This window comes from Urocampus carinirostris, chromosome 1 (genome assembly GCF_059441175.1).
Source record: "Urocampus carinirostris isolate Australia breed hairy pipefish chromosome 1, RoL_Ucar_1.0, whole genome shotgun sequence".
Classification (NCBI taxonomy): domain Eukaryota; kingdom Metazoa; phylum Chordata; class Actinopteri; order Syngnathiformes; family Syngnathidae; genus Urocampus; species Urocampus carinirostris.
The window spans coordinates 48,995,584-49,022,307 of record NC_142349.1 but is presented as its reverse complement, the minus strand read 5'-3'; the positions used below and the strand labels follow the sequence as shown (position 1 = coordinate 49,022,307).

At 41.0% G+C, this 26,724-nt stretch overlaps 1 protein-coding gene across 1 annotated transcript; it reads right to left on the bottom strand.

Annotated features, from left to right (window-relative positions):
• Positions 1-616: 616 nt before the first annotated feature.
• On the bottom strand, positions 617-25,899 carry LOC148374997 (ubinuclein-2-like). The gene is made up of 17 exons (XM_088343238.1): positions 25,106-25,899; positions 21,831-21,962; positions 21,597-21,698; positions 19,909-20,034; positions 19,743-19,846; positions 18,742-19,231; positions 17,284-17,354; positions 16,727-16,856; positions 12,930-13,036; positions 12,731-12,841; positions 12,188-12,328; positions 12,070-12,120; positions 11,958-12,000; positions 6,419-7,711; positions 3,443-3,644; positions 3,212-3,280; positions 617-1,026 (listed from the first exon to the last, which is right to left on the bottom strand). The coding sequence occupies exons 1-17, from the start codon at positions 25,409-25,411 to the stop codon at positions 980-982; spliced, it is 3,525 nt and encodes a 1,174-aa protein (XP_088199364.1). The 5' UTR covers positions 25,412-25,899; the 3' UTR covers positions 617-979.
• Positions 25,900-26,724: the final 825 nt, after the last annotated feature.

The following is a 26,724-nucleotide window of genomic DNA, read 5'->3' as shown; positions in this document are numbered from 1 at the left end:
AAGGTTGAACATAAACTGTGAAACGCCATTTAACAGTCAGAAACCCGAAGAAGGAAAATTTAAATAGAAATTCTGGATTTAATATACAGCCTTCTTACGCCTATCGTCACCGCCAAATTCAAGCACCTTTTAACGACCCTCAAGCCAATTTTCAAATTTCTTCAGTACAATTTAAAGAATTTATTCTTTTATTTTCAAGATAAGATGTCATTATCCTATAACACAATGTATTTAGGTTGGGAGCAAGCCTAAGACAATTCTAGAGAATTTTCTTCATTTAACGCAGTCTTGATTCATACTGCCGAGAACCGTTGCAACAAATTCAAGCATTTACAAGCACTTCACCCATAATTCAAGCACTTTCCAAACCTTAAACACATTCAAATTCCCTTTTTTAGGATTTCAAGTAGCCGTACAAACTGCTCCAAATAGTTTCTTAATAGCAGCCTTTTGGACAATTTGAATCAGAATAAAAGTCCTGCAAATTTCTGTGCAGTATGAAACCATATTCAAGCTTGACTGCCCCACCTGTACTTCATATATCTTAGGGCTGTCAAAATTATAGTAAAACATTGGTTTTCCACATAGGGTTCAATGCATTGAAAAAAAAAACACATAAGCAGTAACATTTTTAATTAAAATGTTTCTGGACTGTACAGAACAAAACACACTTAAAAATTCAAGTTGTAAAAAGTACTCAGCTTGGGAGGAATATGTGACATTTCTTATATGTCAGCAATAATTTCACTTTGCTAAAAAGAGCACCATGGAGTCACTGGACATGTATCAGAGGGGAAATACAAAAGGCACACTGTTGAGCCCATATCAAAAATATACACACACCATCCTATCCACAGTGATATAGGTCTGTCTTAAAAGTGTTTATTTTTTGTCTGTGAAGGTATAAAAGTTATCAAACTGTTTCCTCTCTGAAAAGTGGTCCACTCCATCTGATCATCCAAAGCAGGTTGAGCTGCTATCATAGAGTCTTCCTATTGGCGTCTCCTCCCTGGCTTTGGCCCACATCTGCACAAAAACCACAACCGTTTTTCAGAAATGATTTCAACTCGTTAGCCCAGATTACAACTCATGATTCTTATACATCTTTATTGGCCAAATTTGATACAACCCAAGTCAAATAATAAACTGTGCCTCATTTCATTAGTATTTGCTGATCTTTCTGTTTGGATCGTGCTGTATCAAGTGTTTTTTTTTTAATTACTCGATGACGCCAAACTGTAGAGCTATTGATTGATTCGTGCCAGATTTCACCTTGTAAATTGCATCATGTGATCTCAATTCACACTTTCAAATTACAACTTATTTATTGACAAAATTGTTCTACATTTATTAGTTTATTTTGGTTGATGTATTTATAGTACAATATTTGTGAGTGATGGAGAGTTTGGCCAACCGGAATTGAGAGGCAAGCCAATAAAAACGAGGCCAACTGTGTTTGCGACAGATTGATTGACAGCATACACCAGTCTAACAACGGACATTTTGCACAATTGGCCACCAAAAACTCGTTACATTGAAAATGAAATTATTCATTAAATCGGACCCTGAGGAAAGTCAAAGGGCGTCAAAAAATGGTGATCACCAGCAGGTGCTCTGTGGATTGTTATCGTGTATGTGAACGACTAAGGCGTCGGGAGCGAAAGGTCTGGCCTAGTGCTACATCTGCTAGGCTAACAAATCCTTAAGACACCCCTGTGGAGGCTGTATTTAGCCAACACCAGATCCATTACCAATGGTTTGTACGCCTTTTTCATAGCAAAGTTCAAGTACTTTTAAAGGAGTGCCCTGCAAAACATATAAAATGACTAATTACTAAATGATTAATTGTATGATGTTTTATTATTATTGATAATATATATATATTTTTAAAAAAATTGACAAAACTTCAAGAGCCGAGCCAAAAGAGATGGTTTTCTAAATAGAGCTGTCATCTTGCGTGCTACCAGTAGGGGGCGGTGACAACACCGTGATTGCCAGCCACCAGAACATGTCAGCATTATTTCTTCATTTATTGCATGGTGTATTATAACAGCTTGCCAAGAAACACGGCAATGGCAAAATTTTCAAGGATTTCAAGCACCCGTACAAACACTGATTACCCATTCGACGGCTGACTTGGAGCTACAACTTGAGAGAGACCGCTACATTCAAAAATCTTGTGTTGTAACCATTGCGGAATCCTTGCTAAAGTCACGGTTACCAGATGCTTGCGTGTAGCTAGCCAGCTCTCTAAATTGTGCTCTTATTCCAAAAGGAGAAACCCTTCAATTTTTTTACAATGATAATAAAGACTATTTATTGAACTGTAATTCTGTTTTTAACTGATATTTTTTTACTGTCGTATACTGTCAGTTGGTGATGACGGCATCTTGGGGTAAATTTGACCCTGTGCCTTATAGTACTGTGCGCCTTATTGTATATATGGATGAATATTGAGTCGCAACAGAAAAGGTCTTGCAACTACGATAAGCATCTGACTCGTTTATTCCCCCCGGAGAATAAGTAGTGCCTGGTGCATGCTAGGATATATATATATACCAGCGTTTCATTTCCTCACCTATCATCATTTGAATTGGTCAATATAGGCTAAAGTTATTCGGAGGTAAAGGAGGCAGGTCCTTTAGTATTGACAGCCTGGTGTCGGCTAACACGGGGTAAAATAAATTCTGCAATTGGCCGAAAAAGATGTGAATCACAAGTTAGGGTTGGTCTTTGGCCTCGATAAAAATCATTTTACTAGTCTGTTTATTGGTAAATGGGAACTATGGTGCTAAACAGACAGCTAGCAACCAGCAAAATCCATTGATACAGAGATGCTTTTCGGCAAAGAATATAGCTGAAAATTAAATATAGCTGAAATTTACATATGCGATTTTTTTTTCTTATTTGTTGGCATTAACACATGTTTTGGAGTACATAAATATTTTACACGGGGGATTCGCTACCCTCACGGATATAAAAGAACCATGGTTGGGTATTATCATCAGATATCTCGTTTTCAGACCGATCGTGATGTTTCTGTGACGAGTATGATTTTGAAATGATCAGAATATCGTGAATCACAAGAGTTAAAGCTTCCCAATGCTATGTGACATGATGCTTTTCAGTGACTGGTGACATCGTACATACACTTTCAAATTTCTGGGTTATTTTAGGTGTGGCTCATAGTCCAGAAAATTCAGTCACTTACCTGAGAAAGCGAGCTGCAACTGAGGAGGCAGATTAACCTGAGACCCTGACTGGAGACTCTTGTAAAGATCTGAGGAGACAGGATCGGGGCAAAAAAGGAAGAAGTCATGAAAAGGTTGGTACAAGGAATATTAAAGGGTGAACAATAGCTTGAAATAGAAGGTTGGGCAACAGTGACAAAACATGACGGGAAGAAAAAGAGGGTACAGGAAGAGACTTTTTCAGTACTCACTCTGAGTCAAAGTGGAGAAGGACGCATTGCTACTGGCGGTGGAGCTTGTGGGCGTCATGCTGGAGCCGGCGGAGCCCAACGGAGGCAGGTTAAGAGGGAATTGGAAAGGAAGTGTCATGGGAACCAGACCCCCCAGCATCCCGAAGCCCAGCGGGAGAGACGGGGGGGAGCACAATTGACCGCTGCTCCCAGCCGATGATACCTGATGAGACGAAAAACCCATCTTGATCTCGTTGAGTGCCATTGACGGCTAAAGACAGCAAGGACTAACTCATTCACTTACTTGACATAGAGGTCAAGGAATATTAGTTCATTAAGTGATAAAGACATCTAAAACTCTTGAATCCTTCACTGCCAGTGATTCCCAAAGACGTCATAGAGTCTTCACTCATTCACTGCCATTGACGGCTAAACAAGGCAAGGACTCTTGACATGGTTAGTACACCTTTTTCATGTCCAAATTCAAGCACTGTTTAAACACTTTCAAAGCCAATTTGACCATTTCTCCAGTACCGTTAAAAAAAATCCGGAGTGAATCATGTATTTTGCAGATCCAAGAATATAGCTGAAATTTACATATGCGACTTTTAATCTTGCGTGTGCATTTTATCAAGACGCCTTATTTTTAGATCTTGCATAAATCACGGATATATTTGTGGACCTTAACAATATGTATGTAAATATTTTTGAGACAAATCTCTCCCCATATAGGTGTTGGGTAAAATATTGGTAGTAAGTAACTTATATTTTCAGTTGCAGGAAGTTCTTTCCATTACAGCTTACCATAGAAGAACGCTACCTTAATTTTCGCATGATCATAACAAATGTCCACAATTGATACATAATCCTAGCACTAATACACATTTCATTAGGTCCTGTTTTGATACAAAAAATTAAGCTAGTCATCTCGGTGAGCCTCTTATATGACTGGAAAGTGCCGACCTCCCGTTGCGAAGGGATGTATCTCTTTGATGCACCTGTCCTAATGAACCTGTAGGAGGCGATGATGCTTTACTCGCACTATTCAATCGCACATTCTGTGTCAACTTTGTTTTATTTTTGTTTTCTTCCGTTTACTTGCTTGTTCTGTCGAGACATTTTGCAAACAAAAACTCTTAAGAGTCCTTATGTCTTTAGCCTGCAATTGCAGTGACAGATTTAAGAGTAGTTGAGGTCTTAAGCCTTCAATGGCATCGAATAAGGTAAGATTCCTTGACGTCGATAGATCTTTTTAGCTAAGGTCAAAGCCACTTCCGCTTTTACTTCTGCATTCTCCCGAGTGATGTTTCTGATTTCCGGTAGCTTAGCTTGGCTTGCGTTAATTGCGTTTCCAGCCGCGATAAACACAACAGGATAGAAGAAAATCAATCATGGCTATGACTCCAAAGAAATGTATTTCCAGACTGATGATGGCCAGTCGTTGTTCACAGGAGTTCGTAAGGAAAGGAATACTTTTTTTGCTTTGGTGGCGTCATTGCTGCCATTCAGTGAGCCATTGGTTAAGCTTCCTGATGACCTTAATGAAACTCAGATTAAACGTATTTTAGGAGATATTTGACATATTTGTTTTGCTAACATGAACGATTTTCGCAGCATACAAAAAAATCTGTATTTTTATAAAGGTAAAAAAAATTACATTGTAAATATTGTTTGTATACAGTGCCTAACTATTCATGTACATAAGAAGATATCGTATGTGCTTCCAGAACTGACAAATTACGGTATTTTCCTCACAATAACACGCACCCAAAAAAAAATAATAGTGTATCATATTTCATATCGGACTCACTGAACTAAAGGCTAATGGAATTAAATCTACAGTAAAAGCTACTGTTTTAGGTATGTATTAGTCAGAAAATGTGGCTGACCAAAATTGCAAAACAGTGTATGTAAATGGGAATGGAAACCAGGTCGCGGCAGTGAGAGCGCAAAAACCAAACCATTGGTTTAGTGGTTATCGAACCTTGTAATATTCATTGCACCTCACCAGCAACAGATGTATACTACACTTGAGGGCAAAAAAAGAAACAGTAAACAATATAATGAAAAAAAAATCTGAAATGACTAATGAAAGTGAGTTTACTAAATTGAATGGTCTGTTGTACAGATGTGAATTCCGACTCTTTTTAGAAAACCGGCCTTTTCGGCTTGGCTCACTAAAAAGAGCAGTCTCTTTCGGCTCCTAAATAGCTCTTTAGGTTGTTTTTGTTGTTTAGTCTATATATTACCAGCTCAGTAGCCTAGATGGTAAGGCGCCCGCTTTGAGACTGGGAGGTTCGGGTTCGCGCCCCGGCCGAGTCATTCCTAAGACTTAAAAAGTGGTCGGCGGCGCCCTCTGTTGGCTGCGGCTGCATCGGCTCGCTACAACGGGTCAGGTGCAACGACATTTCGTTCTGTGTACATTGTTACACAGAATGACAATACAAGGAAATTATTATTATTATTATTATTATTATTACTATTTATTATGTATTATTATGAATGAAAGAAAGAAACTTTTGAACATGATAAAAACAAAACAATACACCAAACAGAAACAATGTTAACATAACATGTCTGAAAAGGAATAGGAAGAAGCACATGCTGAATAAATTCTACCTCAGACTTCCTTAATTGTCTTACATATAGATCTCCTTTTTATTTACATGTAACAAACACTCATGAATATACATATTGAAATAGGTTCAATTCACACCTAGGGACAATTTGGACCGGCCAATTAACCTGACATGCACACTTTTGGAATGTGGGAGGAAACCCACGAAAGCACGGGGAGAACATGCAAACTCCACACAGAAAGGCTCGATCTCATGACTTTAGAACTGCGCCGCACACGCGCTAACCACTGCGCTGCCGTGCTGCCCATTTTTATATTAATCATTCTAATTTTGGATTTAATTTGAGCGAAGATATAGGTTCTTGTGTCGTTTCAAGTTTGCCGAAAACAGGACAGAACAGTTGGTCACATACACCTACCTGAGGCAACTGAGGAGTAGGCGCTGATAACGGGGCTGATGAGGGCACCCCCCCCAGCCTCTGACGTTGGCCTACGTTTGCAGACACCACCGTTGGGGGGATGCAAGTTCCTGAATGTTTGCTTCCAAATGAAGAGTTATTAAGGCTACAGTTGGCTGTGCTGCTGCTGCTCACGGGACTCTTCTGGGTGGTCGGGGGGGTGTATGTGCCTGGGCCTATCTTAGCCACCCCGGACTGGGCACCTGAGAACGACGGGCGGATCCCCGTGGAGCTTTTGGAGGTGAACGGCGGTATGGGGGGTGTCGTCTGAGACCTGGGGATGGGCGATGGGGTGGCTGAACTGGAGTTGCTGACAGAGTTGTGGGTACGCGGAGGGGCGGGGCTGACTTGGGCGGGGGGGACGGAGGTAACGGGCGAGCACAGGGTGCGTGGGGTGAGCTTGACGACGGGTGCTGTGGTGCTGCTGTGACTTGATTTGGTGAGCGTAGCATGCATGGGGGTGATGAAGCTAGACGCTTGAGTGGTCTGAGCTCCCGGGTGAGTTGGGGTTGCTGCGTACGTCGCCAGGAAGGTTTTGGGGCTACCGCGGGTTGGGGAAGGATGCGCCGTCGGCCGGACCGGAGGTGACATGACGGTGATGGGGTCGCTACTGTTGACTCCCTTATTATTGCTGCATTTGATGATGCTTGAAAGGGATGTCGAGACACCCATCTTGGACCCCGGAGGTGCCAGTGGTGAGGAGGTCTGCGGGGGGCGGGGTTTCGCCGGCACAGCAGATGCAGGGGAGTTGACTTTAGGCATTGCCACACCCACAGGTTTCTGAGTGTTCAAAAGAGAGTGTCTGTGCACTTGGCCCGACCCCTTCACATTCCCCATGGCGTCCACCCTGACCGTCGAAGACGGCGAGAAGCCAACCGAGGGGGGCCGAGACGAAGGTGAAGAGGTGAAGGCATAACGGGGGCTGACAGAGCTGGTAGTGCTGACTGGATTCTTTTTCTGCTGTTGCTGGATGAGTGCAGGGGGATGAGGTGTGACGGCAGGGGGGTTGGGCGCACACTTGGCTCTATCTGGGGACGAGGGGCTGTCCCCATGTGCCAGGCCCTTGGCGGCATTGCCCAGGATCATCAGTGCCTGCGAGATGGAGTCCAGGGAGGGGACTTCAAGGTCGTCTTCGTCAAGGGAATCCAGGCATATAGGTTCAGAGGGCAACGGAGACGGTCGCTTAGCATCTTTACCCACGGGAGATGGAAGGACACATGTTGAGGGTGGGGTCCGCTGAACCCACGCCACATCCTGTAGAACAAAAGTTACACTTCATTAATCACCTAGCGTACGATACAATGTCTTACGGTGCTGTTTTTGAGCAATGATTGTGTAATGATCGACCAAATTGCAAAACTTTGTATTCAAGGGATTATCGACTCAGAGTACCCTTACATACAAACAGTAGACCACCAGTGGAACAAATGACATACAGGGAGTGCAGAATTATTAGGCAAATGAGTATTTTGACCACATCATCCTCTTTATGCATGTTGTCTTACTCCAAGCTGTATAGGCTCGAAAGCCTACTACCAATCAAGCATATCAGGTGATGTGCATCTCTGTAATGAGAAGGGGTGTGGTCTAATGACATCAACACCCTATATCAGGTGTGCATAATTATTAGGCAACTTCCTTTCCTTTGGCAAAATGGGTCAGAAGAGGGACTTGACAGGCTCTGAAAAGTCAAAAATAGTGAGATATCTTGCAGAGGGATGCAGCACTCTTAAAATTGCCAAGCTTCTGAAGCGTGATCATCGAACAATCAAGCGTTACATTCAAAATAGTCAACAGGGTCGCAAGAAGCGTGTAGAAAAACCAAGGCGCAAAATAACTGCCCGTGAACTGAGAAAAGTCAAGCATACAGCTGCCAAGATGCCACTTGCCACCAGTTTTGCCATATTTCAGAGCTGCAACATCACTGGAGTGCCCAAAAGCACAAGGTGTGCAATACTCAGAGACATGGCCAAGGTAAGAAAGGCTGAAAAACGACCACCACTGAACAAGACACACAAGCTGAAACGTCAAGACTGGGCCAAGAAAAATCTCAAGACGGATTTTTCTAAGGTTTTATGGACTGATGAAATGAGAGTGAGTCTTGATGGGCCAGATGGATGGGCCCGTGGCTGGATCGGTAAAGGGCAGAGAGCTCCAGTCCGCCTCAGACGCCAGCAAGGTGGAGGTGGGGTACTGGTATGGGCTGGTATCATCAAAGATGAGCTTGTGGGGCCTTTTCGGGTTGAGGATGGACTCAAGCTCAACTCCCAGTCCCACTGCCAGTTTCTGGAAGACACCTTCTTCAAGCAGTGGTGCAGGAAGAAGTCCGCATCCTTCAAGAAAAACATGATTTTCATGCAGGACAACGCTCCATCACACGCATCCAAGTACTCCACAGCGTGGCTGGCAAGAAAGGGTCTAAAAGAAGAAAAACTAATGACATGGCCTCCTTGTTCACCTGATCTGAACCCCATAGAGAACCTGTGGTCCCTCATCAAATGTGAGATTTACAAGCAGGGAAAACAGTACACCTCTCTGAACAGTGTCTGGGAGGCTGTGGTTGCTGCTGCACGCAATGTTGATCGTGAACAGATCAAAGCACTGACAGAATCCATGGATGGCAGGCTTTTGAGTGTCCTTGCAAAGAAAGGTGGCTATATTGGTCACTGATTTGTTTTTGTTTTGTTTTTGAATGTCAGAAATGTATATTTGTGAATGTTGAGCTGTTATATTGGTTTCCCTGATGAAAATAAATAATTGAAATGGGTATACATTTGTTTTTTGTTAAGTTGCCTAATAATTATGCACAGTAATAGTCACCTGCACACACAGATATCCTCCTAAAATAGCTAAAACTAAAAAAGCCCCACTCCAACTTCCAAAATATTCAGCTTTGATATTAATGAGACTTTTGGGTTCATTAAGAACATGGTTGTTGTTCAATAATAAAATTAATCCTCATAAATACAACTTGCCTAATAATTCTGCACTCCCTGTATGACAGGTAAGCAGATTTTATGTCATGATCACATTGTTTTTTACTCACAGAGCCAGGAACACTAATTTGCCCAGAGCAATCAGATATGTTAAACAGTCTCTCGACCTTTTTCACCAACGAATGTAAGGGAATGGAGTAAACTGAAAGTCTTTCAACAAAACACATTTCAAGCTCTTTTTAATATGTATACATTTTTAACTGCAATATTATTGACACGCAGGTGAAAGAGCGGAAGAACGGTTTAATCAGAATGCACTACACAAATCAGTGTAACAGGCACCACGAGTAAAAATAGTGTGATGATGTGAGCTTGAAAACCATTTTGAAGGTCATCTGTACCACTGGTGGTCTAGTGGCAAACTTTCAGTACTCTCACCACCACTACTTAGGTTTGATTCCATTGCATATAATTAGCAAATTTGGTCAGCGGCACATATTAGTGCATTTCAAACTAATGTCAGCTGCCATTGACCAACAGTAACTTTTACTGTAGTCTCACTTATAGGAACCTTATTGTCTGCAGGCCGTACTGATGAAAATCATATGACAAACTATTTCATTAGAAGTTCGCTTAAATGTTTAGAGAATACGGTAATTTACCAAAGAGAGTGGATCAATCAATCATGAATATTTTGAAATGTAGTAAATGACACAATGTTGCTAATTGTGTTTTTTTAGCTTGATTTTATTAACAAAGGATCGTGGTGTCTTGAGTCCATTTCAATAATTGACACAAACAAACATCAATTCATTTTGAAAAGGCTAAGTAAAGGTTAGCATCATGGCTTTAACTGACTATAATAATAAGTGCCTAACTGATTATGATTCCAATTCTGGTTTGTCTGTCCCATGTCAGGAAGTAGCAGTCCTAAAAAAGTGTGATTTACAAGATAAAGACTATTGTGTTTTTTGGATGGCTTTAACATTGTAGACGACAAGCCCAAATGACCAGTTCAGAGGCTTCATATATATATATATATATATATATATCTATATATATATATAGATAGATATATATATATAAGCATGAAAATAAATAAGATTACATTCATTTCACCAAATGGTATAAGCCTTTACCAAGAAAAGTAGACGTGCATGCAGACTATGATGCCAAAGATAGCTTTCATAACGAATATATTCAAGCGCTTTATGTCAACACTATTTAACTGTAAATTTGCTGTAAGGCTGTTGTAAATATTTAAACAAAAAATACATACCAAAAAAAGGTGCATAAAAACAAATCTTCCATAAACAAAATGTTCAATTACGTTACATAAACATTGTAGAACACCCATCTTTTGCACCAAACTTTTCCAAAGTTGTTTGATGAAGTCCGCTGTCTGAATGTACCACCGTACTGGGGTGCTTAGTTTTAAAGAGATACAACATGGGAGAAGTTCTCCAATGGTAATTAAATTCAGCTTTGCACAGCATACACATCACTTTCGCCTTGTCAATATTCTGATCGGGCAATGTTTTAAAGCGAAACGGTCCGACTAAACGTGTTTCCTTTCTCTTTTATATCTTCTTTGTTTGTTGGAACAGCGCGGCTTGACACATTATTTCTAAACTTCTCAATGTCTCTACTATACTTTCCATTTTGCAACTTATTTGACTTATAAAAAAGGGACTTTTTAAGGAAAACACTCAATTGTCTGGGTGACGCCAAACTGTTGAATAGTTGTAAGTGTATTTTTGATATATATATATATATATATATATATATACTGTATTAACTCATATTAATTTTACAATTATTAACGTTATTCTTACTTACTTAAGATAAATTATCCAGGGTTAATATACCTGTCTCATGGCCAAATTCAAGCACTTTAAAAGACATTTTTTAATTTCTCTAGTACCCTGCATCTTTGTCTCACCACCTGTCCTCTTGGGCAATGCGTAGGTGGATAACGCTTTACATGACAACGCTATACAAACAAATGATGGCTGCCGTTAATCACGAGGGAAGTAGAAATGCAACGGCAAAGCGTAGCCATCGGAGCAGGCGCGTTGGTGTCATTTTTTATGCAAACTTTATTTCTCTTCATTTAATGCGTTGTCTATATTGTCAGACTGCAAGGAAACATAGCAATTTCAAGTACTTTTCAATTCTTGGAAATTCAAGCATTTTTAAGGATTTTAAGCACCAGAACAAACCCTGTATAAATATATATATATATTAAAAAAATAATAATAAATTATATATATATATATATATAATTTATTATTATTATATATATATATATAAATTATATTAACTAAAATTGATTGATTCAAGTTTTATTAATAAAATTATTTTTACTATACATTATTATTCAAATATATTCTATTATGAGTATTCAAATAAATAATACAAGAAAATAATATAACAGGTCTTAAAATCACACTCATATATTTTAATCTCTTATCAAGGTCAGTTTTGGGAGAGCACTGGATTCCCCCAGCCTTCATATGGAAATCGCGCATTCAATTTCATAAACATACAAATAAAATATTCACCTTTGGCTTGACTTTGGGCGGGGCAATAATCTTTTTCTTCGCTCTGCAAAAACACAAGTGCGATGACCGTCATTGGCAAGTTAAAACTTTTTTCAACGATAACTGGACTCACGAGTAGCCGGTGAGGTGTCCGTGGGCCGGGATGCTCTCTTTAAACAGAATCCTATTAAGGAAAAAAAAAAAACGCTGAGCACGACCTTGACAAAATCTGGTCAGGTAAGACCACTTACCTGGCCTGCATCCAACCTTTTGGCCAAAGAGGTTTAACATCCGCATCCATGAATGCTTTGATGTAATCTTCGGGAGACTTGCTCTTGCCTTCTAGCGCATAGCAGCTGAGTTTTACCTGCACCAAGTTGCATAGCAATGACCTGACCAAAAAAAAGAAAAAAGAGCCGCATTAGTGTTCAGATTAAACCTTAGTCGACGCTCACTGCTTGCAAACTTAAAACTTGCTGCGCCTTTAAAACCCGAACAGAGACAATTACGGTTGGCCAAATGTTCACTCAAGTAACAAACGGTAAACTATAAACTATAAATCCCCGAAAGAAAGCACGATCTTGCAATTACATAATCGCACTCCATCAACATTATGATATCGATATATTTTTGCTAATAGTTTAGTCCTTTTAGAGTATTTACAAATAAAGGTGACTACTTCCTGGGTTTGACTGTTGCCAGACCTGTTGGAGCGCAATGCCCACGAAAAAACAAGGGATTACAGTATTTCATACATCGAGGAAATTAGCCAAAGAGAAGGAAATATCACCTACCTGAGTTTATCGTCCCAGGAAAACTTTTTCCGAGGCCCCATCACCCTCTTGCCCGGCTTCTCATCCTCATCATCCTCAGAAGCATTTTTCTCTCCTTCCTCTGACTGCTGTCTGTAGGCAAACAAGCAGAATACAAATCCATGAGGAAGAACAGAAAAAAAGTGACTGGCACCATTAAAAGGGTGGAAAATTCGCTTACTTTGCCACTTTGGCGATACAGTCCATGTTGTATCGAGCGATCTGCTCCGGCATCGCGCTGCACACCGCCAGCTTCAGTTTGAGGAGCGGTGTACGGAGACGGTCGTCCTGGTTGAGGACAATCAAGATTTTAATTTCAACCACATATTAGCACTCCATACGTGGACTGGAATGTTTACATAGACACCTCGCTATTTTGCGCTTTGGTTATCACTGGTTCACAGCTCGGCAGATTTTGAATTGAATTGTCTGTACTGTAATTGATATCAACATACCACGCATAGTAATTCATCAATCAAATCGGACTCTAAGGAAAGTCAGAAGAGCGCAAAGAAATGCTAAACACGAGCGGGTGCTCCATAGATTGTTATCTGGTCCGGTAAGAAACACAGCCAGCACCGGAAGAGAAGGCCATCACGAGGCTTCAGGTCTAACCTACGAATACAACTGGGCTAGCGATTCTCCTAAGCCACCCTGCCGAGCCTGTATCTCATCAACGCCGAATCGTTGATGACCTGGAGCTACAACTCGTGGGAAACCACTAACTACATCTGGGACGGTTGTATTATAACCATTGAAGAGACGTGGCTCATTCTAAGGATACCAGATGCAAGGGAGCAGCCATCCAGCCGCTTTCTGAATTGGTTTATCACACTAAAAGAAGAAGCCCTCCAATTTGTACAATAAAAATAAAGAGTATTGATTTAACTGCAAATCAGTGTTGCGTTTTTATTTATAGACCTATGGTTGTTATTTTGTTAGTCGTATACTCTCAGTCAGTAAAGATGTCATCCAGAGGTAAGTTTGACCCCTAGGGGCTATTGTGAAGGGCCTCACTACTTCATGGATTTTTACGTTTTACAGGTGGTTCTGGCCCTTATTAACCACGGTAACTGATAACAGAAATCCCTCTTTTTTGCGGTCAATGTGGAACAGAACTACACACAAAAGGTAAAAATTTGCAAAGTGGTGTCACACTTCCTGTTTTTATATTTTTTTTAAGGGGCGCGGCTTCCCTAAAGCAGACAAATTACCGACAGAGAGGGAGAGAGAGAAAACTAATAGAAAACGTGGTGAGGGAAGCATTAATTTAATTTATTTTTGTTAATTTTTAACGGAATGGCTAAACGGCCTAAACCTGGGATGTTCCTCAAAGGTGTAGGAAACATCCGTTGGATTTTTTTTTTTATTTGGTCTTTTTCTCCTCTATCTTTTCTTCGTGAACCAGCAATAACCAAAATGCGAAGTAGCGAGAGGCCTCTGTAATGGAATTGGAATAATTATTCTTGTAGGTCATAACAACATAGGGTACATTGTTTAGACACAATTGCATAAAAGTGCAACAAAGACTTAAAAGAGAAAAACAAGACCAAAAAAATGGGAAAATATTCACAAGGCCCGTTAACTGGCCTGTACAAAAAGGTTCGAGTTGAAAGTTTTATTTAGGCCTGCAAAGGAGCCAGCTGTTCAGGAAACTTGAGAAATTCCATTAGGCCAGCATACAATACTCACACATATCAGTCAAGTAGTAACCAGGACAAATGCATTTTCAATGGATGCAATTCATTTTCAAATAAACTTTAAAGCTGGGGTGTCAAATTCATTTTAGCTCAGGGGCCACATAGACGCGGAGGTATTTGTCGGAGACAGCTAAAATTACCTTTCCTCCTCACAAATACAAAAAGGTAAATTTGGGCTTGCTTGGTTTCCTCAAATAAAGTTAATCGGTGGCGCTCGAGCTGGTACAGGCTTTTATACCCCCAGGCCAGGTCAACTAGGGTTTTTAGGCCCGGTCTTACCATTACTCACAATCAAATTATGATTAGGTTTCATGGTTGTAATACTTAATTATAAAACAGTGAGTTTTTTTTTCTCTCACTTAAGACATAATCTTGTGTCGTGTTGAGAGGTTTGCACATTCGCCTAACACGTGAAAGGCCTGTAGGCCTGTTATTGGCCTGTAGAGGGATGGGTCCCACCAGGTTGTACTTGCTCAAGACACACCACAGGAATTGGCATCTTTACAACCCTAGTGGTTGAGGGATCCACCCACCCACCAGTGTTTATCAACCGTAGATTTAAAAAAAAAGGATAATAGAACAGCACAAACACTAATTTAAGTGCAAACTATTTAATTGATTTAAGTCTTGTTTTGGTTTTATTTTATTTTTTTCTTATAAAAAGGTTTTTCTGAATTTGGTAACTTTGCTGATACAATTAATTGTTAGATTTATTTAATTTTGTATTTTGTGACCCAGGTGCTAACCCAGGGGTCGGGAACCTTTTTGACTCAAAGAGCAAAAACCAAAATATTTTGATTTTATTTTAGGAAAGATCCACACCATATATTTTAAGACAAAATTCAACAAAACCTTTTAACCCGCTCTCCAGACAAAAGCTTATTCTTCAGCACGTTTCATTTCACTGAGTGACATTTGATGATCCGATAAAGAAATAAGAATAATGCCAGAGCCTGTGTCCGAAATAACAAACAAATATACGTTAAAACTGGTATCCCTGCACCAATTACTTAAAATCATTAAGGCTCATTTTGACCTTCATTTTCTTTTCACAAATGGTTTCAAAACAAGGTACTTTCACCGCTGGGCTAGATTAAGGAGGGAGTGCTCTTTGCATAGTTCTACCCATCCCTACCACTCACCAAATCAAATTGCTCAGGGTGCTCTTCTGGTGTTTTGCTGTATTTACAGTTTGTTCTGTGTATTTTCGTCATAAGGTGTCTCAACAGTGACCACGGATTATTTAATGAGCTTCCATATAAAGGATTCCTTAAAAATACAGCCAAAACACGTTTTTTTTTTAATGCGACACCTTGATTGTAAACTGTAGTTGAAAATGTGCCTCATATACACTGGACAGTACTGCTAAAGATTAGCGTTGATTATTTTCTGCTCTGTATGAGTCGCTCACTAGAATTAGGAAGCTGAGTTCTTTGTTAAAAATGTCACTAAATACTGAAATTAAGAAGTATACAGATGTGTCTACTTTCGCTGCAGAGGGCGCTGGGTGTTAGAGACCAACCTTACCGCTCACTTAATTAAAGTGCTCTTTGTGCTTGGCTGTCATTTTCAATTACCGGTAGTTCCTGTGGGTTTTTATGATTAAGTGACTCAACAGTGAACATAGTTTATTGAGCTTCCATATAAAGGATACCTTAACAACATCTGTCTGTGTAAACTGTAGTAAAGACTGTAACATATATATTCTGGACCGAACCTTTTCCTTATTAGCATTGCATCGGTTTCGGCCATACTAAAGTTTGAATGTCACAGAGAACATATGCATGTCCCTTATTTAATCTCTGGGCCAGATATTCTCATGAAAATAGCCATGGGTTTACCAACCCCTGCGCTAACTGATAATTTCAGATCGCTGGGGATTAAACATGTAAGAGAGACATCCAGGCACGACATGTAAGTGCAATTGTATTGCCTTTAACATTGCATCTGTGTCTTCTGGTCCAAGTAAAACAGGTGTAAAAAGGATGGGTGTTTCCTCAAATTGTGTCTGGTTGATAAATGCTGGTCAGCAAATACAGCTACAGTGGGTGGTTTGCTTTGGAATTGCCGCCTAGCTTTGGCGACATCAAGTGGACATAATTAAAACTGAAGGTCATAGTTTGACGTGATGGACTTCATTTTCCTCATGCACTTCTCTCACCATTGTCTCTTAGGCCGAATTAAATTTGTAAATCTGCGGGCCTGAGCTGCCCCACGGGTCGTATGTTTGACACCCCTGGTTGAAAGCATCCTTAACCATCAAAATTCTCAAACAAACCTGTACGTTGAGGTTTAACTTCTTGAGGCGCTTGAGCAGACCTTCCTTATTACACGGAACAAAGGCCTCCAAGTGAGAGTACACAGCTGAACGCACCTCGGATGGTTGCTCCTGAACCTGTAAATCAATACTAAGACATATATACACACACACACACACAGATGTTTGTATTACATATGATACAGAAACTCAAAATACACTGGAACTCCCAAACAATTACTATCCACGCAAATATTTTTCTCTTCACGCAAGTTAAAAAAGGCCTACAGTTAGTGATGGGCATTTCTTAATTTTAACATTATTTTTATTACTTGTATGTTTTTTTCCCCAGAAAAATAATAAAATGAGATTATCTGTTTATTAGCTAAGAATTGTGTCGCCTTGTGAGAGGCCATTTACAAATATAATCCAACTTTTATGCATTACATTAGTGCTCTTTGATTAAAAAACAAACTCAAGCTACTAAAAAATAAATTTTATTTTGATTCAAGAATCATAAATAAAAGTAATGTGAAATGTGAAAAATGGTGAAGTGTTGATACCAAAATGCTACTCACTCTAGTAGGATATTATTCATGTCCATTGTGAAAAACTTCTTGCGGCCCTCTTCATCAAACTGTCTGGATGCCTGTGACATAAAACCAGGAAGATAAAACATTTCTACTTTTAGCAAGTAGGGCTGCAACCATTAGTCGACGTTGTGGACAAAATTAGTAAATAAAAATTGTCGACAATGATTTCCATTGTTGACTATTGACTCCAGACATGTTTTTCCAAAAAGAGTGGCATCTAGATGAATATGATCTCCGCTGAGAGTCGCACATGCGGAATAGCGTCTTAACGAGTAACAAACTTACAGAAATGGTGGCGTCCAGATTTAGCACGCGCACCAAAAGTTCCAAAGGTTGGGAGTGTTTTAGGCAAATAAAAAAAACACTACAGAGCAGACCTTACACATCATGGCGGTAGCTTGGTGATGCACAAACATTCTAAGAATACGCCGGACAGTTGAACGAAACGAAGTCTGACTTGCCTCATTAAAATTAAAGTAACGCTCAAGCCAACACGGTCTTAATGACATACATTTTCTACATGTACACAGTACTTCGCTATAATAGAGAGCTTGAACGTTATGCCAGAATCTGGCTGACGAACGTATTTGAAATCAAATGCATGCAGTCCGAATAAAGTCAGTGGGTAAATGTTGAAAACGACAAACGTCAGTTGTTAAAACAGTTTGATTTCAAACAGTTTAGAATCATCAAGTTATTTTGTGACAGACATTTCAGTTGACTACAGAATATTACTTAACAAAATGTGCATAATATTTGTCTTGTTTACTGTTCTACTGCTGCTAATGGGCATGTTCTTGGTTTACTGGGACGAAAAACAAGTCTACTCGATTCAAATTTATTTGGTTGTCCCTCGGCTAGGCAGCGCCGTGGTTAGCGCGTGCGCGGCACAGTTCTGAGGTCATGGGATCAAATCCAGCGACCACCCTCCTTGTGTGGAGTTTGCATGTTCTCCCCGTGATTGCATGGGGTTTCTCTCGGGCACTCCGGTTTCCTCCCACATTCCAAAAAAATGCATTCAAGGTTGATTGGCCAGTCCGATTTGTCCCTCGGTGCGAATGAACGAGTGAGTTGTCTGTCTCTGTGTATCTGGCAACCAGTTCAGGGTGTCCCCTACCCACTGCCCGAAGATAGCTGGGATGGGCTCCAGCACCCCCGCGACCCTACAGAAGATAAGCAGTGCAGATAATTGATAGATGGCTGTCCCTAGAAAAATTGACTAAAGTTTATTTATGGATTTATAGCTACACAGTGCCTAATTGGATTGAAAGAGGGCAATTTAATTTTTTTTGCTACAAATTCACAGTATGTTCACTAAAAGTTGTCGTATTCACAGAACCCATTTTTCTTGTTTATTAAAAATTACACGATTATTTGACTAATCGTTTCAGTAGTCAATGACTAGTCGATTATTAAATAAGTTTAAAAAAGTGGGTTTCATACTGCTCTTAGGTCTTCTATGCGCTTCAGGAGTGGTCCCGGGAGGCCCGTAGGGAGTGACGGGGGGCTCATCATATTTCCCTGTGACATCCGGCCGGTGGCTGCCTTATGGCCCCCAGCCACAGAACCGTTCTCCCCCTGACTGGGACTGGAGGGCTGCGGGGAGTCCAGCAACCTGAAGTCCAGATCGCCCATCATGTCCTGCAAAACGTCGTTGTTGGCCGAGCCAAGCAGCGACATGACGGCTGGGTCGGAAGTTAAGTCCACAATGTTGCAGTCGTTGCCGCCGGCAGCCTTAGCTGGATTGTTGACGACGGATGCGCTCGTGCTGAGCACTTTGGCTTGTGGTCGTGGCGGACCGGCGCCAGCCATGTTCCTCTTTCGCATCTCCTCCTTTTCTCTGGTGAAGCGCCGCAACATGTTGGCCAGTTGGAGCGAGTCTTTCATGAGTTTCTTTCTTTTTTTCTTTTCTGGACGATTCAATGACGATACTCTGCCAAAGCACAAAAGAGGTGGAGATAAGATAAGCTCTAAAAACAAATCCAGCTGTGTCCCTGGTATAAGATTGTTGGATCAAAATATGCGATAATACGTTCAGAATGGCCAAACACACCAACTTACAACTATAAAATACAACATAAAATGTAGAAGATGTTATATTCAAATTCGGACACCTGTCTTCAATACTGTAGACACATACTATCACGCTTGTTTTGGATTGCAGAATCCTTTTCTGCCGCAAACTGTTTACTCTGTGATTTATCGCTAACTGATATACCGCATGAAAAAACTCCATCAATTCTGGTAGCTCACGCTATTGTCAAAAAACAAAAAAAAAAACAATCCTTGTTAACTGATAAAGTCAAAAGACAAACTTTAATCAATGGTTAAATCTTCTTATAAATAAATGGAGAAAATCTCAGCTTCGAAAATAGTGAAGATCCTATGCTGCCGTAAAATAATTGTTAACAAGATGCTAAGAAAAATAAAAGCTAAGATCTTACCCGGACTTTGGTACTTTATTTTTCCTTGGTTTCTTTTCCTCCAACACGGCACCATCTTGCTTTTTTCGACGCTTTTTGATGGCCCGCTCTTCTCCATCTTTTATCTTTGGATGAAAAATATAGTAAGATAATGGCTGTCCATTTCCACAGGTTAAAAAGAACACACCTTTTTGTGATTGTTTTCTGCATCCTCTCCTTCTGAATCAGACGCAGCTCGGAACTGAAGAGTGCCTGTGTTGATGTAAAAGCCCCCGTGTTTGGTCGTCAGAGATGCCGGAACAAGCTCGTCATACTGTACAAAAAACAAATACTCTTTCTGTAAATGTAAACCATCTACGGATAATCTAATTTCCAGTTCGTTGCACAAATATCACTATTGTAAATAGAACGGTAACATTCTGTCAGTATTGTCTAAATAATACACACAAAAGACACACACAAAAGGGCAGGAATAAAGACCAGGATCAATCCAAATATTTATAGCAAAGTAAAACACTCATAATTAGCGCTTCCGCAAAAAAAGCTGCAACTTGATTTAACCCAGGTTAAAGCTTTAAAGTTACAGTGTGTATAATTTAGCAGCTATTAGTGGGAAAAGGAAATAGATTTAAAGTTAGAACAATATCGATATAAATAATAAGCAAATATACATGAGCTATCATATGAACTTCCATTATTAAAAATACGTGTAGGTCAAGAAATGTACATTTATTTTGGATTAACATGAACCTCACCTAGGAGCTGACTTACCGTATTTTCTCGACCACATGGCGCACCGCAGGATAGGGCGCGAGTGCCCTTTGCTGCGGCCGCCTTACAACAACAACATCAAGCATACAAGTGTGCTTATTTAAAAATATAGCCGGCACAAAACTGAGTTTGGTTGTGGTTAATTTAGGTAGTGATTGTAAAGAAAAACAAGGACAGAAAAACATGTTGGATTTCGTTTTTCAGCTTTCTCCACTTGCGAACCATGGATTCATTAATCTTCAATTTCTCGCGGCTGCTCGGTCCGTATTTTCTTCTAGAAATCATCACACCATGGCGAACCAAAACACGGAAAGCATTCTATGGAGGAAGGGTTTTGAAATTAATTAATATTTGGACGGACAACTCTGTTCAGCCTGCGGGAGCACAATAAATCCAATCACTAGATACGCTACGGCATTAGCATCCATGAGTACTTCCGCAAATTATGCTTTGTGTGTGACGTCACGTGTCCTCTTCTGCGCAAGTGGGACATGGTGGCGTTCAAACGGGAGACGCACAGAAGTCGCATTTAATTGGAAATGTGAACAATCTCACACAAAAACTGGATTCCACCTCAAAAAACAATCAGAATTAAGCATTAAGCACTGGTAACCGCATTCTCGGGTACTCAGCTAAGTCCGCCGCTTTACATCACACACAGGGTGCACTGCACGATAGGGCGCGCTACACAATTTAAAAGAAAATCTGATACTTTTAAATGCGCCTTGTGGTCGTGAAAATACGGTAATTGTCGGCCATATTGCTGAAACGGGTAACTCAAACAAAACTTCGCAAAGGCCTGAGCAAAGAAATAAATAAACAAAATCTATCTGAAAGATGGTGCGCATTGGTCACTTTTGAGTTCCCGTAGTTTGTTCTCTTCCTTGTGCTTTTTGGGGCTCGATATTAGTGGTACTACATATAAAGGTCAAATAATAAACACTCTGCCTTTAAAGTGGCATTTACATTGGCATTTGACTTGTCATTGATGAATAACAGCATCCAAGCAGATTTGAGTTAACTCAAGTTAAAGGTTCGACTCTTGCAACAAACTGATACAAACAAGTTTATTCCCCCCAAATTGATGATGCTTGAAGAACTCACGGCTTCCGAATTGTCAATGAAGGGGTCAGTCTCGTCATACCCGTAACCAATATCAATGAGATCCTGCACCCGGTCTTTTTTCTTCTTTTTGGGTGGGCCACCCTGCAAACAAAAACATCAACAAAAAAACATAAGGACAAGTGTCTACTTAACAGATCTATCCCAAGTTCATCCCTCAAATTAAAATTTCTGTTTTTTTATTGAGTTTATAGGGTGAACTTCAACAAAACTTACATATTTGCTTTCAAATTTACGGGCCAATTCTTCTACCTCCCTTCTCTCTCTATCATCATCAGCGAGAGGGTCGTTGGGATCTAGAGGTGGGGCTAGTCCTTTTGGCGCAGTCGAGACAGCTACAGGTTGAACCTAGAAATAAAAAGGTAAAAGTGGAGAACATGGTAATTATTGGGTGAATAATGAGAGAGAAAAACAAATATAATAGGCCAGGAAACAAATAACAGAAGGGAATGCAAGGTTGTGTGTGAAATTTCACATAGATTTGTCTATTGCACAGAAGTCAAATTTGTGGCTCATGGGCCAAATCTGCCAAATCATTTTATAAAGCCTGCGAGAGCTTAAAATGTCGAACACAAATAACCAAACTCGAATCAATACCGTGATGTGATGTAGTGCGATAGTGTAATCGCAAACCACTGCATTTTTTAAAGGATTCATGGTTCAAGTCTGTTATTTGGGTGATGGAGTGTTTGACCAATATAATTTGTCACGTTTCATGGGTTAACACGGTTTTAATGGCATCAGCCAATAAAGGCGAGGCAAAGTTTGCAAGATGTGTGTGCATGACTTTCATAGGCCAGTCAGTCATGCAGCACTTGGACCACCAAACAAAGGACACGGCTCGCAGCTTCAGTGGCTCGTTGCATTGGAAAATGAATACATGATTTAAATCGCACACTGAGGAAAGTCAGAAAAGTGCAAGGAAGAGCTGATTACCAACGGGTGCGCCCTGGATTTTTATCGCGTCCGGGAATTGACTGAGGCGGGGTCGGAAGGGAAAGCTGACAGCTACTCTAACAACTCTTAAGCCACCACAGCCAAACATGGCTCAGTACCAATGCCAGACCTAAGCATGAAGCGGACGACTCTGAGCTACTACTGGTGGAAAACTGCTACATTTGTGACTTTTGTATTTTAAACATAAAAACATTGCATAAGTTGCAGGGGCCCGACTCTAGCGTGTAGCTTGCCAAGGACCTTAATCGTTCATTTACACTGGAAGCAATAACCCTCCAATTTTGTTGTCCTTTTGTATTATGACAATTAAGACTATTTATTCAACCGCAATTCTGTTTTTATTTGTAAATCTATAGTTGATATTTTGTTACAGTCGTATACTCAAAATACGTCAACTCAGGTTATGTTTATGTTCTCCCCGAAAAAAACAAAACTAGCACAGGAAATGCACTTTTATGTTGAAATCGAAAATCGCATCGAAATTGCAATTTAGGTCTGAAAAATCGCAATTAAAATGTTTCAAAAATCGTGCAGCTTTAGTATGAGAGTCTAAAAATAAACAGGTCAAAAGGTTGCTTTGAACAAAAACTACATTTCGCACACTGCTGTTCACAACAATATCTGCAAAGTGACATCTCAGCGCAACTACATGTCAATATTTCCATATTGATGGGAATGAGTGGAATCAGGAAATAGATTATCAAAAAAATGTTCAAGAAGATTGGGTTCTTGTTTTACAGTGATACTTCTACATGTGAGATCATTTGGTTCCTGAATTTTGCTCTGCTCGTATCTAAAATACTCTTATCGAGAAATTTCCCAATAGGAAATAACTGAAAACTGATTAATTGGTTCTTTGTGTCCCAATAGCATCCAGGTTAACCCTACATAGCTATAAAGCACATCTTCCTGGTTGCTTAAAACTCATTTATATAGTGACTGGACTTAGAAATAGTTATAAGATGATAATAAAGTGACTGTAAAAGCCCCGTTCTCTTGTGGCAATGTCTGGATATTTTCATAGCTTGGTTTTTCTCTTGTATGTCACGCAACATTCTTGCTCGAAAGACATCTCGTAACCAGAATTTTTTGTTATTTATAAGCGACCTTAGTGAGGATAATTGGTTCAGATTTATAAGTTTCATGGCCAAACCACAGTCACGATTACCAGAAAAGCAGAGATCAGACTCAAGTGTTAGTTACTTCCATGTTCCTCTACATTTGCGCGACATGGACTCTCACAGCAAAGCTGGAAAGGAAAATCCAGGCCATGGAGTGAGGCTTCAGAAAACCTCTAGGCATCAAATAGGTCCAGTGACAGACAAAACATTGTGCAACACCATTGGACCCATCGAAAATCTGTTGTCAACCGTGCGCAGACTAAAACTGAAGTGTTATGGTCACGTCAGAAGATAATCAGGACTAACCAAGGTCCTTCTCTGGGCCACAGTCCTAGGGAACAGGAGGAGAGCATCAAGCCATCCATTATCTGCACTGCTTATCCTCGGTAGGGTCGCGGGGGTGCTGGAGCCCATCCCAGCTGTCCTCGGGCAAAGGGCAGGGGACACCCTGAACTGGTTGCCAGACACACAGAAACATACAACTCACTCGTTCATTCACACCAAGGAAAAATTTGAACCCGCCAATTATCCTGACATGCGTACTTTTGGAATGTGGGAGGAAACTGAAGTGCCTGGAGGGAACCCACAGGGAGAACATGCAAACTCCGCACAGGAAGGCTGGTAGCTGGATTTGAACCCATGATCCCGGAACTGTGCCGCGGATCCACCAGGAGATCAAAATATAGAAGAATTGGGCAAACAACATCAAGAAATGGACTGGTGCCAAACCTGCCCACAACCGGGCCAGGGACCGTCAGCAGTTGAGAAAACTGACCAGAGTTGTGTCCTCCGTGGTGCCCTGACGATCCAGGCGGTTAAAGGAACCAGGAACTATGATAATATACATCAAGCTCTTTGAGGACAGCCATTATACACTGATGTGGCCCAAGATGGAAATGAGTTTGACACCCCTGGTCTATTTGTATAATAAATTATTGTCAGTAGAGGGCAGCGCAGTGGTTGGCGCATGTCCGGCACAGTTCTGAGGTCATGAGATCGAACCTTCCTGTGTGGAGTTTGCATGTTCTCCCTGTGCCTGCGTGAGTTTCCTTCGGGCACTCCGGTTTCCTCCCACATTCCAAAAACATGCCAGGTTAATTGGCCGGCCCAAATTGTCCCTAGGTGTGAATGAGCGAGTAAGTTGTCTGTCTGTGTGCCCTGCGACTGGCTGGCAACCAGTTTAGGGTGTCCCCTGCCCACTGCCCGAGGACAGCTGGGATGGGCTCCAGCAACCCCGCGACCCTTCTGGGGATAAGCGGTACAGATAATGGATGGATGTCAGTAGACATGAGTACTCTGTGAATGCTTTAATGCTATTATGTCGGGGGAAAAAAAATCACAAATTCAAATATCAGTAGGGTTTGAACTTTGGATCGTCAAACCTTGCTCACATCATGTCACCCCAAGCATCACCTGAGAAGGACGTGAATTCTTCGGAACCACCAGCTCGCTGTAGTTAAACTCCGAAGAACCTCGTTCACTTGGCTCGGAGAGACAGAGGTTAAGCCGGACGGTGGGCCTCGCCTCGTCGGGGGGCTCCGCGGCGACATCGCCAAACAGACACACTCCGCCTGCCCCTTCTGACCCAAACGTAAGTCCACCGCCGTTAGCGCCCAAAGTCACGGCCTCATCTTCGCGGCGGCGTTTCTTGCTCAACTCCGGAGTGGATGAGTTGAACGACGAGAGGGTGACGAAGGGAACTTTCCTCGGCTCTGCCATTTGTTTCTCAGGCGGTCAGCTAGCACCGGAGAGGGTCGCCAGCCAGACCGCTAGCTGGTTACTATGCTAGCTAGCGTCCGATGAATAACTGCTATAGGCGACACAATAACCAGTTATTTATCTCAGTCCGTAAAAAATCCATATAGTAATGTTCCCGGCGAAGCCCTCGTCGCCTGTAAATGACGTTAAGAGTGACGAAATGGAGTTATAATTGATCCCATGTAATTGTTGCTTAGCTACAACAAGAGAGCTTCTGTAGTAGCCATCTTGATCATTATTATCATTATTCCGTGGTTGGGCGTGCAGAAAGCGGAAGCCGGGGAACGGAGGAAACAGTGTTCGTCCAATAGCAGAGTCACAACTGCATTTGGACACGCCCACAATAACGCGGAGCGCGAATGTGGACGTGGGGATTGTTCTTCTCAGGCGGGATGTTCGACAACCGCCCCAAAATTCGCAGTTCAGCTTTAAAACAAAGATTTTACAATATTACGCTTAAGAGTGCAGCAGTCCCTCAAATCGTTGATTATGGTATGAATTATGAATGTACGTCACTGGTGTCATCGTGATACACGTACTTTAGCGCCATACTTTGGTCGTCGACGATCTAAATCAGGGATGTCAAACAGCCGGCCAGCGGGCCGGATCAGGCCCGCCAAGGGTTTGAATCCAGCCCGCGAGACAACGCTCAGAGAAGCGCAAGAGAATCTCTTTTGTTTCTCACGCTCGCTCTGTTTTTTTGTCTCTTTCTGTGTCTTTTTACCTTCTTTTGCCCTCTCTTCATTTGTTCCTGTTCTCTCTTTCTCTCTCTTGCTTTCTCCTTCTCCCTTCCTCCCCTTTTTTTCCCCTCCTTCTCTTTTCTCCCCTTCTCTCTATTTCTCTTTGGATTTCGTTCTTTCTCTTTCATCCCCCCTCTCGCTATTTCTATTTTTATCTCTTTTGTTCCTCACACTTTCTCTCTTTCGCTCTCTCTTTTTCTTTGTCCCACCCTCTACTTTTCCCTCCCTCTTTCTCTTATTTCTTTCTCTCTAATCTACTAGTCCGGCCCAAGGTTGGGTAGGGTTACTTTAACTTGATTGCTTTCAATTACTTAAAATTATTACTCACAACACGTGGTAAGCTTTTTCTCCTGGCTTTGATCTCCGGCAAAACTAACATAGAATGCGAAAATAAATCCAAACAGCTTTCCAACATCATTTTTGCCATTCCATGTATTCCGTTACTCCCCGAGCCTGCACAAAATTTAGAAATTGTATTCATGTTTAGTTTCTTTTGTCAAGTCAAGTCATTTTTATTTGTATAGCCCTAAATCA